General features: G+C 37.8%; 1 protein-coding gene across 1 annotated transcript in view; it reads right to left on the bottom strand.

Moving 5' to 3' along the window:
* The window catches only part of GABBR2 (gamma-aminobutyric acid type B receptor subunit 2), a 207,830-nt gene that overhangs the window by 87,463 nt on the left and 106,595 nt on the right, over window positions 1-13,772 (bottom strand). Inside the window, exons 4-7 of the mRNA XM_053467694.1 lie at window positions 9,896-9,997; window positions 8,337-8,402; window positions 2,718-2,906; window positions 885-1,121 (exon numbers count right to left, since the gene is read on the bottom strand). Coding sequence (XP_053323669.1) covers window positions 885-1,121; window positions 2,718-2,906; window positions 8,337-8,402; window positions 9,896-9,997 — 594 coding nt within the window. The remainder of the gene's footprint in view (window positions 1-884; window positions 1,122-2,717; window positions 2,907-8,336; window positions 8,403-9,895; window positions 9,998-13,772) is intronic.

Here is a 13,772-nt window from a genome sequence, read left to right as displayed (position 1 = left end):
AGTATTAATAAAGAAACCAAAAACTAGATACTATTTTTCACAGTACAAATAACATCATGCTTATATGGAACACTCGATTAGTTTTATTATTTCTTTCTTGTATCTCAACATTATCCAGTGCAATAATCTTAATAAATCTCAACATCTTAATGATCATCATATCTTTATCATAATCTAGGATATTCTATATGTAAATGTATTCTCTGTTGTGAATTAAGGAACACAAAAGGCATTCATTCACACTTACAGTTGGAAACTACACTGAATTCATGATCTCAAACAAAAAATGTACTGAATATAGGAAAAGATAAAATATAGTTTTACCAATATGTTAATTTCTTCTTTATATTTGGATGAAACTGAGTGTGATTATAGAAAAAGGTGACCTAAACCTCTGAACATGTATTACAACATATTTTAAAGGGAATCAATCACTGTAAATAAAGATACAGATTTCATTCCAGGTGAAGTGGTGTGTCTGAATAAAATACCATTTCCTGTCTACAGTCTTCTTCTTTTTACTTGTGTAAAATGAATGCTATTTAACTTCCTGTGGAGGGAGTTTAAGCAACTGTACAGAGGAGATAGAAGCCCATGTTTCTATGAGCACATAGGACATAAACTGTAAGACTCTCTACTTAGTGATGTTGGCGACAGTTTCTCACAGCAATAAAAGTTGCAGTGGCATTGCCCAGGTGTAGAACTACACCGCAACCGTATGGCCTCGTCGTAAAAGGAAGCAGGATCAGAAGATGTAGCCCAAGGTAAGGATGTCAATTTTACTATATGCAAATAGGCGCAGGCATTATTTAGCTTATTAAGCAGGTTCAATCAAAACATTTATGTACTGTACTGTAAGTACTGTACGGTAAACATACACTTACCGTTACTCCAAAGAAGTTGGTCTCGTTCATAGCATCCAGGAAGATCTTGCCAAGTTTGTGGTCAGTGTAGTTAAAATCTTGAATCCGTTGATGCCTGTTGGTGGCATGAAGGTATTCCATAGCTCGGTGGAGTGTCTTGGCTATCACCCATATTCCATCGTAAGCATAACCATGAAATTTACTGGGCTCCACATCTGATCGTTTTTCATTATATTCCTTTTCATACTGTTGTGGTGTCTAAATGGCCAAAGAGACTCAAATTATTATACCAACCTACTTACATCAAAGCTCACCCAATAAGAAGAGCAGAATTGTAAATAACATTACAAAATTACTAGAGCAATCAAGATGTATATACATAAAAAATGCTTAATTCAACTGGACATGTAAAGTGTGTTGGTGCTTTAAGATGTGACGTATAAATCATGTTATGTTTATTTATATACTTTTTCTAATGTGCTCAGGGGAAGGGAATGTGACGGGAACAGGGCCACACCGAGGCAGTTGTTCAGGGTGCACAAGACCCAAGTGTCCAGAAGCAGAGAAAAGAGAGGGACACAGAGCATTTACTAAAAACCTTTTTGGCGCCCCTCTTTCTCATCTGCAAGGATATGGATGCAAGGGCAAGTGTAAGCCAGGATGTTTGTATGTGAGGGCAAGTGTGAATGTGCATGTGTATGTATGTGTTTATGGGCAGGCGTGTGTGTTTATTGGCAAGCATTTGTAAGGAGTATATGTGTGTATTCTGACACTCTTTCCATAACTATTACTGTTTTAGGCCTAAATGGTATAGAATGAATAAAGGACGCACGTGATCCTGACTGAAAGCAATCCTGAGAGGAGACCCGAGACTCAGAAGAGGCCACTGTGGGTGCAATCTAAGCAAGTCCTGTGTCTGTGTGCAGTCTGGTTGCTGGGGCAAGTCCTGTGTGTGCAATCTGGGTGCTGGGCAAGTCGTTTGGATGAAACCTGGGTTTTGGGGCAAGTCCTTTGGATGCGACCTGTGTGCTAGACAAGTCTTTTGGATGCAACCTGGGTGCTATACAAGTCCTGGGGATGCATTCAGGGTGCTGAGGCAAGTCCTATTTGTGCAATCTACGTGCTGGGCAGGTCCTATGAGTGCAATCCAGGTGCTGGGCAAGTCCCGTTGATGCAATCTGGATGCAGGTGCTGGGCAAGTCCTGTGGATGCAGTCTTGGTGCTGGAGCAAGTCTTATGTGTGCAATCTGAGTGCTGGGGCAAGTCTGGGTGACAGAGCTGGCCTTTGGGGAGTGCGACCTGTGATCTATGCCTGCAATCTAGGTTTTCCAAGCATTATTTATTTGATCTATACCTTCAAAGCTGAGTTTGCTTGTGATTTTCAGTTGATCTGTACTTGCAAGGCTGGATTTGTCTACTATTCAGTTGCTGTATACCTGCAATGCTGTGTTTCCATGTGTTGTTTATTTGATCTATATCTGAACTACATGCAGGAGGAAAAAGAAAGATGTAGTACAGTGAAGGAGGGGAAGCAGGGAGCGCCACAGGGGTGGCCAACAAGGGGCACCTGAACACCTGAGGCTAACTTTGCTGGCGGCTGCTATATCCTGACATGGCTCTAAATTAGCAAGCATCCAGAAAGTTTCCTGCCGTCCCCAACTAACGTGTGCCCGAAGGCACTTGACTGTACTTGGCCATTGGGGCAGATGGCATTGGCACTCCCCTGCCCTGTAGAATTATCGTGTTATAGTTCTCATTCCAATACAGAACATAACTGATGAACAAGCATGGCTTGCTCAAAAATCTGTTGTGTATAACATAATTCATATTGTGTTTTATGCAAAATTAACATACTCGTCCAGATATTGTTTTGATTTGCTTTGTGCTTAGTGGTTCGAAATCCACTCCAATGTACCCTTCCATAGCGGTAAGTAGATTTTTACTGGAGCATGTTGAAGAATTGGCCTGTTGCCACCACAGCGCTTGATACCATCCAGGGATAATCCACTGATATTTACTGCCAAACATCTCTTCATCATAAGCCTATAAATAAAATTGAATGAAATGCTCAGATTAAAACAAAATGTAAATGATAAATTCATTATTTTACCAGATAATATTGAACCTTTTACTGTAAAAATATATTTAACACAATATAAGCTGTACATAGTCCAAATATCTAAATTTCAGCTTGATTCTCAAAATAAAGCCTAAACATCTAAAACGCTTAATAATTTATTAATTTCAAATTAATATTTTTTTCAACACTTTTTTCATCAATCATTTCATTGCTTATTACCTATTTTACATTTTTTAGGTTTCCTTTTGATGATATTAATAACAAGTGCATATATACATACACATATATACACGCTACCATTTAAGAGTTTGGGGTCACAGCTGTTTTCAAGGGAAATAAGGACGTTTCTAGCTGTACTACTAACATAATTGCAAAATGATAGATCAATTAGCCTTTTAAACTTGGATAAGTTTAAGACAATGTACCATTGTAACACAGGGGTGATTGTTACTGATAAAGGACAACAACATCTACAACGTATTTCTGATCATTTTATGTTATTTTTAATGGACAAAATTTGCTTTTCTTTCAAAAACAAGGACATTTCTAAGTGAACCCAAACCTGTGAATGGTAATGTTTAATTATATCTATCTATCTATCTATCTATCTATCTATCTATCTATCTATCTATCTATCTATCTATCTATCTATCTATCTATCTATCTATCTATATATATCTCTATATAGATATCTATATCTATATATATATCTATATATATAGATATCTATATATATATATATATATATTTATATAGGTGTATATATATATATACCGTATTTGCTCGATTATAAGACGAGGTTTTTTTCAGCGCAAATGCTCTGAAAAATACCCCTCGTCTTCTAATCGGGGTCGTCTTATAATCAGACCTCAAATAGAGGTCTGACTATGAGACTAAGATCCAGATCCCCCGCACCGCTGCAGGGGACCTGGATCCTTCTGTCTCCCCCCCACCCCACACACACTTACCGGTGGTTCCAATTTCCTGCTGTATACGGGGGCAGCGGGTTGACGTCCACGGTGCCGGGAACTCTGATCTCTGACAGCCGGGGAAAGTCTGCGCGATGGACGCAGACAACCCCCGCTGCTAGCCACACCTCCTTCCAGCTGCAGCGTAAGTTGTCTACGGATCGCATGGACGTCAACCCGCTGCCCCGGTATACAGCAGGAAATTGGAAGCACCCGGTAAGTGTGTGGGGTGGGGTGGAGTGTTAAATGGGCGGTAGACAGAAGGAAGACTGCTGCCCGGTATACTGCAGGAAATTGGAAGCACCGGTAAGTGTGTGTGGGGTGGGGGGGAGTGTTAAATGGGCGGTAGACAGAAGGAAGACTGCTGCCCGGTATACTGCAGGAAATTGGAAGCACCGGTAAGTGTGTGTGGGGTGGGGGGGAGTGTTAAATGGGGGGGAGACAGAAGGAAGACTGCTGCCCCGGTATACAGCAGGAAATTGGAAGCCCCGGTAAGTGTGTGTGTGTGTGGGGGGTGTTAAATGGGGGCATAGGGCATTTCTGGAGGCAGAGTGCTCTATGAAATGCCTTTTAACCCCCTGAACGCCACTCTGCCTCCTGAAATGCCTTATACCTCCCTATATGCCACTCTGCCCCATAATATGCCTTTTAACCCCCTAAATGCCATAGTGGCATATAGGGCTTTAAGGCATTTCTGGAGGCAGAGTGGAACATAGGGGGTTAAAAGGCATATCATGGGGCACAGTGGCATATAGAGGGTTAAAAGGCATATCATGGGCCACAGTGCCATATTGGAGTGGCAAGCCTGGGGTCAGATGTGCGTAACTGGGGGGCTTTTTCTTTTTTTCCTAAATTAATATTCAGATTGTGGGGGGTCGTCTTATAATCGAGCAAATACGGTATATATATATATATATATATATATATATATATATATATATATATATATATAATTGTGCTGGGAAATGGAAGATCGGATTCAGTAACTTAGTACATATTGCAAAATAAAGAAAAGTGGTGAGTTTAACCACAGAGTTCCGGTAAAAGGTTTGTGAACATAAGCTGCATTAACTACTATGAGAAGCAGTTGACACTTAATCAATTACTGTGCTAGACAGATGAACTGGAGGCACCCCATGAGTTAATGGACAATTGAGTTTCCTGAAACATAATAGTACTTTTCCCTTTTGCATGAAACCACTGTGCATAGTGGTGCACATCAGGAATGTTTTCAAACTCCCAAATAACAGTTATTACAGTACATTTAATTTATAGAGCGCCAGAGGATTTTGTAGTATATTTAAATTATAATTTTGCAACAATGACGGTAAATGCTAATAGAATATACTTGACAACATTTCTAAAGCAAATATGAAATTAATGATCCTGGAATCTGAGAATAATCTACCAATTCATGTAAATGTATATCTAGTATTATGCAACAAAACGATGCTAAGAATAATATTATTTTTAATAATAATAAAGATACAGATTATCATGACATCTTTATTCTTATTGTGAGCAAAACAGTGACAAAGCCCTCTACTGTACTGAGCCCAACAAGTAAAATAAAATACACTTATGGCAAAAAAAAGAAAAATGCAAAAGATACACGCAAGATATGTCACTTTTTCATTTCTTACCCATGTTACATGGGCTCTCTTATTTAAAAGCCTTTGTAATTTACCCTGTTTAGATTTTCCATATGCATGTTTTTCCGTATAATCAATAGACAAATGTTTTATGCGTGTGTGTGTTCCTTTAAAGCGGTTGTTTCTTTAAGCCCATGTTTCTTATAATCTGGTTGGTTTTCGAAAGGAAACCATTTTTTTGCCATGATTACATTGTAACGAATATGAAAGACTATGTCTCCCCTGGTGGGAATATAAGAATCTCTACAGCATCTTGCAATGCCTCGCTTGCTTGCCAGTTAGGTTTGGATAATCAAAGGAAAGTATAAACTGGGAAGTGACTGAAGGTTTGAAATAATAGGGTGGCAGCGGATGAGTAAAGCAGATCAATGCTGGTTAGCTCTTTGATCATGTTAAATACTTTATTGCAAATGTGTTCTAATTCTGCATGCAGTGCTTAGACCTAAGAGGCCCCAATGTGGGCACCCGCTGTGAAGAAGGATTGTGCCTGTGTATAACCATACTAGACAGAGCCTCTATATCGTTCTATTTATTCAGCGCCTTGTGTGGAAAAAAAAAGGCTTCTTGTAAACCGAGAAATCAGAAATCACCGGGAAAATAGGGTTAAAATGAGCAGCGCTTTGTGTTTTTCATGCAATGAGCCATGAACGATGGGGGTAGTTTCTGCAATGCTTTCTTTTGTTACATGATGTGTGAATTACAGTATACATACAACACATATAATAAAACCCTGATGTAGCCGTTAGGAGGTGCAGAGGTGGGAAGCAAAGGCTTGAGGTAGACTGGAAAGAACAGCCCTGGAATTAAGAATTAATGTAAGGCTGCATGATGGTGCATGGAACGGTCATTAAATATATATATAGCCAGTTATTAGTTGCAGGGCATAAATCAGCACTAAGTAGGCTTCAATAATGTGTGTCAGTGCCCGGTAGGATAGACATAACGTTGGGATCAGGTTAGGTACGCTGTGCTGGTGATTAAAGTAAGGAATTAAAGGGCTACTCTAGCCATCATAATGTACTGTATATGATAGCTTTACATTTTCATGATGCATGGAAGGATACTCCAGAGTCCAGACCACTGTACACGTGCATGGAAAGTGCACCCATTGAATCATTGGACCACTGAGGGGCAGCGGCTACTACATCAGGAACAGGTTTTACTTGGATGCATTAAGAAAGGGTTGCCCCACTGTATCTTGACTAATTTCCAGTTAAATTGAATGTGTCAGGGTGGTAAGAGTTTGTTTGTGTAATGTGCATAACAGCCCAGGAGTTAAAATTAGTAAGTTTGCTTGAATACATGGGGATTCATTCAGAGCCAGAGGTTCGGGACAAGGATGTTTGGACTCCAGCTCCTGATTAAGCAGGAATGCATGGGATTTCAGTAACATATATGACACCCAGGTTTCAGGTCAGGCGAGCGTTACTTCTCTGGGTCATGGGATCGGCGTTGTGAAACACATCCCACTACGCACTTCCCATCCAACAATGGTGTGTGTCCTGGGATGTCAGCAGAACAGCCCAGCAACACCAGCAGGTTCTTCTACCGCAGGTTCAAGCTCTGGATAGCCAGAGCCCGAAAGTTCCCAGGTATGCTGAAAAGTTTACAGAAAAAACAGGGAAAGGTGGATTTTTTAAAAGGGCTAAATGACTTAATTGCTCAGAGCACAGTGTTATCTTCACATGAAGGCTTTATTGATATTAGTGTCACTTGCGCTGGCTGCCTCCAGGCAGATACAGTATGTGAATGGCAGCATGTACTAACTTTATTTTATTACAGGACAAGACATGGTCCTAGAACCTGGATGCAAGACAGCTTATTTGCCTTGGGACTGTCTCAGTCAATCCTACTTGGCTACTATTCACGTGTCAGCAGCATACTTTTTGTTATTTGACTCATGTCAATTTTGTTGTATTACTCCTTCACATAAATGTGGTTTTATACTCTTTATTGACATATATACATACCTCCAAACATTGCTAGAAGCCAAACTAGGATGCAGGGAATGGCTAGAGGCAGGGCTAAGGACAGAGCAGTTTCCATCTACCTCGTAACCTATTCAAGAGGAACCTCTGGGATATGATGTCATACTGTGGTGTTCCACTTCAGTAGGTTGTGAGGTAGGATTGTGGTCAGATCTTCTGATACTCCCAAGATTACCATGAGCCCCACTGCCTGCAACAGATAGGCAGGGCAGCGGGACAGTGTCTGAACAATGTGACTGTCCTGTAAAAACATGACAGTTTAAAAGGTATGTATATGTTAGGTTTAAGTTCAGTTTTATTTAACTTGAATGCCTTTTAGGCTTCATGACCTGCTTTGTGAGTGTTCATGGTCTACAGCTTTATGCCTGAGCTCTTGTTACTCCTAGCTGATTCCACTTAACAATAATAACACTTACAGTGGACCGGGGCAGATCTAGCAGGGCAGACATGTTATGACCTGGTGGGATCCTTTTGCAGTGCAACGTTTAAAGTTACAGAGTTCTTCAGTGCGACCCATTCTTCTACCAATGATTTTATACACCTGTTAGCAATGGGTATGGCTGAAACACCTACACTCAATAATTAGAAGGGGTGTCCAGTTGTCCACATACCTTCGGTCAGATAGTATATATATGGTTTTGAAGAATATTACATATTTTTGAAACCTAGACATTCTAGATATAAAATTATAAATTTATTCTCAATTCTAGTTAAACAATGATTACGTACGTAATAATATGTAAAAAAACAAAAACAAATGCAAACTATTATAAATGCAAACTTACACAACAAAAGACTTTTGCAGCCATGTGCTCATCAAACTGTCCAATTATTATTCGGACATCATTGCCCTGTGAAATATAAAGTCAGAGATTTGTAGTGAACATTAAATTAAAATAAAAAAATAAAATAAAAACATGTTAAAAAAAACAGGGAAACTACAGCTCTGGTGCTACCTGAAGTGAGAATTATGTTAGAAATATTGAACATTTATGAGCTAAGCTGTCATGCAGTTAGTTTGATTTAAAGCAAACATAATGTACTCAATTAATGTAGCCTCATACTGTTTGTCAGCCAATGTGGGTGGCTTTAACAGACTGAACAAAAAAATTAAAACAAAAAATCTTGATATGCTTCAGATTTACCGAAAGCAGCAAAGTTGGATGAATGAATCTACCCAAAGGCATTAAAGGAATAATAATATCACCATTTTCCAAAAACGCATTGCTTAGTAAATCCTGCTATCCCGTTGGATCATTACAATGGATTATATAAATTGTAATGGTACGGCTGGTGATTACTTAATATATTTAACTCTTCAGTAATGTTTATTTTTATTGCAAACATAATTTGCTTTGGCTTCTTAAATTGGATTTACACTGAAATCATTAGCGTCCTAATTCTGTGGAACAATTAAACAGTGATATTATCATATGTACTAATCCTTTCTTGTGTGAAAAAAATATAAATAAAAAAAATGTTTATTTTTCACTGAAAGCAGACTACTGGATTAGCAGCTTCTTTAAACTTCTTAGACTGTAATTATTAACAATTTAAAAAAAAAATCTCTGCTAATGAAGACAAACATGCTGTGTACTTTAAGCCCTTGGGAGATTTGACTGCGTTTAACATCATATACATATTACCAACTCTATTTATACAAAAAAATGACTTCCTCCATTTTTTCACGGCTGCTGTTATGGAATTTGTTCCAGTTGCTACTGCTTGCTTTTAAGACAGGCCAAGAGTTTGACCCCCTATTTAAAGAAGTTAATACAGCTAGAGTGTTCTTAACCATGCATTTTTAATAGTTCTTCCACATAATGCTGTGAATTTGGAACATGTATTATAATATACTGCACAATAAACACAATGAAATAACAAACCAATAAAACCTAATGAAATAATATAGGAAAAAATGATAATTCACAAATTAGGAAGAATGACAATGGCCAACATAATGTTCTTATAGGAAAATGTAGCTCTCTGTCCCAGTACGTTTTCATTTTTATTTTTATTCTCTATGTCATTGGGTAAGATACTATTATAGCAATAACCTTAATGTGTTTTGTTTTATATAATTTTATTCAATGCATCCACTACCCAGGATACATTGCTCTGTTTGTAAAGAAGAGCCTGTCTGTCCATAAAGACATGTGGGTTGTCCCATCCAAGGCCACTTGAATGTTGACATTTCAGGTGTTCAAATGTATGTAGGGGTTGGTTCCCAAGGCAGGAGTGTGTGGATCAGGGCCATGGCACCAACCTCTAGCACATCATCCAGTGGCAAACATTTTTTTGTTACGGAGAAAGGAAAAAAAATCAGACGTATCATTTTGCATACCTTAAGTTTTTTTACACTTATGCAAGGATCATTTGAAAAACTTTCTGTGTCTGCAATTTGGATATTAGAATCTTCCAGTTCTCCGGTTAAATCATTTCTCACCTGTTAGTAAATGAGAAGAATGAGTAAGTAAAACAACTGGTAACAGTTTAATAGAGAACAGATGGACTACACTGCATCATCATGATAAGCACATAGATATGTGATGACTAATGTCAATCCCTTTTCCATCTTCTCAGGCTGTAAACAAATCCACAGAAATCATCATATGCAGATGACTTAACAACATAATAAAATCATGCCTATGATGAAAACCTAAAGGTCTTTTTAATGCAGATGATTTTTACAAAGATCCTGATCGGTTTCCATAACACCGCTATAATTTATGTGAGCAATAATATACGAAGGTAAATTATCAGACAAGTGCAGAGTGTCACTAATTGAAGAATTACAATTGGCCTTCAATTAACATCATAACACCTTGCCAGAATAACCAAACGCGTTTATAAAAAGAGGTCATATTCAATATGATGAAAATGAAAGTGTAGCAACGAGTGACAAGTTATCCATTGGTTAACATTATATGTCTTTAACTTGGAAGGTGGAAGTAAAGCAATAAATTAGATGTGATTTGAGTTGGCCAACTAAGTTTTGTAATTCAAACAGTTGTCTTGGGTACCCTGCACAGCAAAATATTAATATGTTTGCTAGGTGAGTGCTTTCCTATTGGCATTTGAAATCCTGAGCAGAGTTAGCACCACTGCCACCACACAGGTGTCTCATTAATAGTGCCCAGATAGGACTATACATTGCAGGACAGTCTCTGTGGATTTAATGTCTTACCACTGCCTCAGCTCCAGGGTAAGCTATACAGCTATAGTGGAGTTGATTAGGACCTGAAGAGGTGTAAACAAATTATGGTGTAAACAAATTATGGTGTAAACAAATTATGTTGATATCATGTGATTAAGTCATCAGTATGTTCCTCTCTTTAAAAGCCATTTACAGGATTCACATAATGTATTGAACGTGTGTGTGCTTGTTCCGTGAAGAAACATCTGTGGTCTATGCTAAAGAGTTTCCTTCATTTCCAATTTTTTGGCCAGGCGAACATCTGAAGCTACAGCAAGCTAAACAATAATATCCTGTTATAAGGTTTTACGGCTTCCAATGTTCTTTGCTACTTCATAAAAGAAGCCACTTTAGGGCAGTTGTTGTAATATGTTCAGTTTATGGACTACACCAATTTTACTGCCATTATTTTGTCATACTAAAGAAACAAGTCAATTTGTTCTCATACCTTACACAGATATACGATGAAAGCTAGAAGAGTAACATAAAATAAGAAATGGGAGGATAACAGCTGTATAGCTAGCAAATATTGACATGAATTGTCTTCTAATACAACAGACCAAATAAGTTGGACACATGACCCAGGAACAACATTTTCTGTCACATTTAAGTCAAATACTAAATGAAAAAAATGTATGGTATATTATACCTATATTTATGAATGTAAGTTGCATACAAGTTAGCCAGTATGTTAACTTTAATAGCTTTGCTAAAATCTTGCCACTTGGATTAAAGATTTTTTTTAAAATATACTTAAAACAACCTAGAAAAAATTTATATATATACATAAATATTACAGCTGCTATATGAAATATTTAGTGAGCATCTTCTTAAATTGTAATTGTGACACTTTACAACCCCAGGGATATGTCTTGTGTGGATTTTAAGCACAGATGTATGGATAATAAATGTAAATTATACGTATGGGTCCCTGAGGTGAAGCATGTGGAAAGCAGGGCAGTCCAATACTCCAACTCCAGCACTGCAACCATCTGGATGCCCAAGCTAAGAATGTACAATGTAGTCCAGGATTTCCATGACGCCTGCAACAGATGAAGGAGAGGTGGCATTATCTGCCTGGAGCTGTGTGTGCTGTCTGTGGGAGAGGTTTTCTAGAGCTTGCCTTAGCGGGATCTGGCAGGGAGGTTGAAATTAGTGGATGGTTAGGTTAATCAGTCTGGGTTTACAGAGTATATGTCTTTTATATGTGTAAATAAGTGTTCCTAAACCTTATTCCCCTAGTGGACTGTGCTTAACACTCAGCTAACAGTTTTGTCATAAGGCATGGTGTATAAACCCATAGTACAGTTGAAAGGGTAAGCCAGGAAAAGAGATGGACAATCTGTGCCGGTGTTAAGGCAGAATCATACAATACAGTATCTTCCTCTAAGCATGACAAGTAGGATGCCATAAGGTGATACTCACTGCCAGTTCCGGCTTGGCCCTGTCTTCTGCTCCACTTTACATGCAGAGCTTAGCCAGGAATCTGGCTTGGGACTGTTTAGGCCCTGCCAGTATAAAGGTGAACCTTTCAGTTTCTAGTAATTGGCTCAACATTCCATTTAGCAACATGCCTTATGGGTCTTTACAACGGAATTTGCAGACCTGTATTTTTTCATAAACCAGAATGAGAAAAATGAATGTCCTGATCAGTTGAATGTTTCTGCTGCAACAACCTGAGTTTGATGAATGATTTGTGAGCCACAATGGATTTAAAAATCCCAGTCAGTTATAATAGGAAAAATTGTTGTCTACTACTTGTTGCGTCACATAGACACATGTGAGGTGACGAAGTCCTTTGCTGACATCAATTAGAAATTTTCCATTCATCCTATTAGGCCTACAGTGGTTCAGATAAGAAATCAGCGCATGCCAAACCTTGATTATGAGATGCACTAAATGTGAACGTGCATTTAAGAAATTTTACTGTGCAATCCAAATTTCCATGAAATGTCTGGATTTCCATGAAATATGTCATGTATCCCAACATGCAGCTGACATCCCACTACCTGATTGGCTGCTCACGAAACAGAACAGTAAATCTTTATAATGTGTTTTAGAACTGATCCAAGAAAGACTAAAAAGGGGACGATTTTAATGAGTGCCCAATATCAAATAAAATACCCTTATAAATTGGAACATGGTCAATCTAATTTAACACAATATAAAGGACATTTCTTTTTTTTATGCTCTTTGATAGAGCTTCCACTTTCTAAACGAGAGACGCTTTAAATCACACCTTTGTTAATATTCCCTGTTAACCATATGACATTTAACACCAAAATCAGTTAAACATTTAAAGTGAAAGGGAACTGGAGGTTATAAGCTGTCATTTAACAACAAGAAAGCACAATTTACAATTATGAAACTGAGCATTCAACAGGTATAAAATATGTATTTTTTTTCCTTTTATATTTAACACATTAGAGTATAAGTGATTTATAAAAATTATGCATTTCCACTATGATTATTGTAAAACCACCAAAAAGAAAATAATCCAATTTCTATGAGAAAATCAAATAACACCACAGCATTTGTGCAACTTCTATTTCCATTATTTATCAGGACTTCATAATGTAATTACTAATGTTATTCTTGATTAATGACGAGACGGTGGGCTGAATTAAAAAGTTAGCAATTCACAGACATGGCTCACAGTGATTACATCTGAAGAGGATTGCCTGATAATCAGTCTGTTGGCAGTGTCATGTACTGAAATGCATCTGTCAGGCTCTACAACAACCTTAGTACATTTCTTTAGTGTTTAACCTATTTATGAATGTTAGCACATTCTAATTGGGAATAAAAGATGAATAACCACACTGAAGTAGTTATTGAATTTCTAAATAACAAAGCAAACCAACTTGCTGTGTTATTTCTATGATGAGGTCTTCAGAAAAATAATAATAATGACTGTAATGACTATATAGAATAAGTTTAGTCTATGGTTTGAATTCTCGATAGCTTGTTTTGATTTTAACAAGAATCTTCAAGGTGGTGCTTAAATAGGTTAAGAGCACCCAGA

The sequence above is a fragment of the Spea bombifrons genome, chromosome 5, assembly GCF_027358695.1.
Source record: "Spea bombifrons isolate aSpeBom1 chromosome 5, aSpeBom1.2.pri, whole genome shotgun sequence".
NCBI lineage: Eukaryota > Metazoa > Chordata > Amphibia > Anura > Pelobatidae > Spea > Spea bombifrons.
The sequence above is the reverse complement of the archived record's forward strand: the minus strand, read 5'-3'. Positions and strand labels throughout refer to the sequence as shown.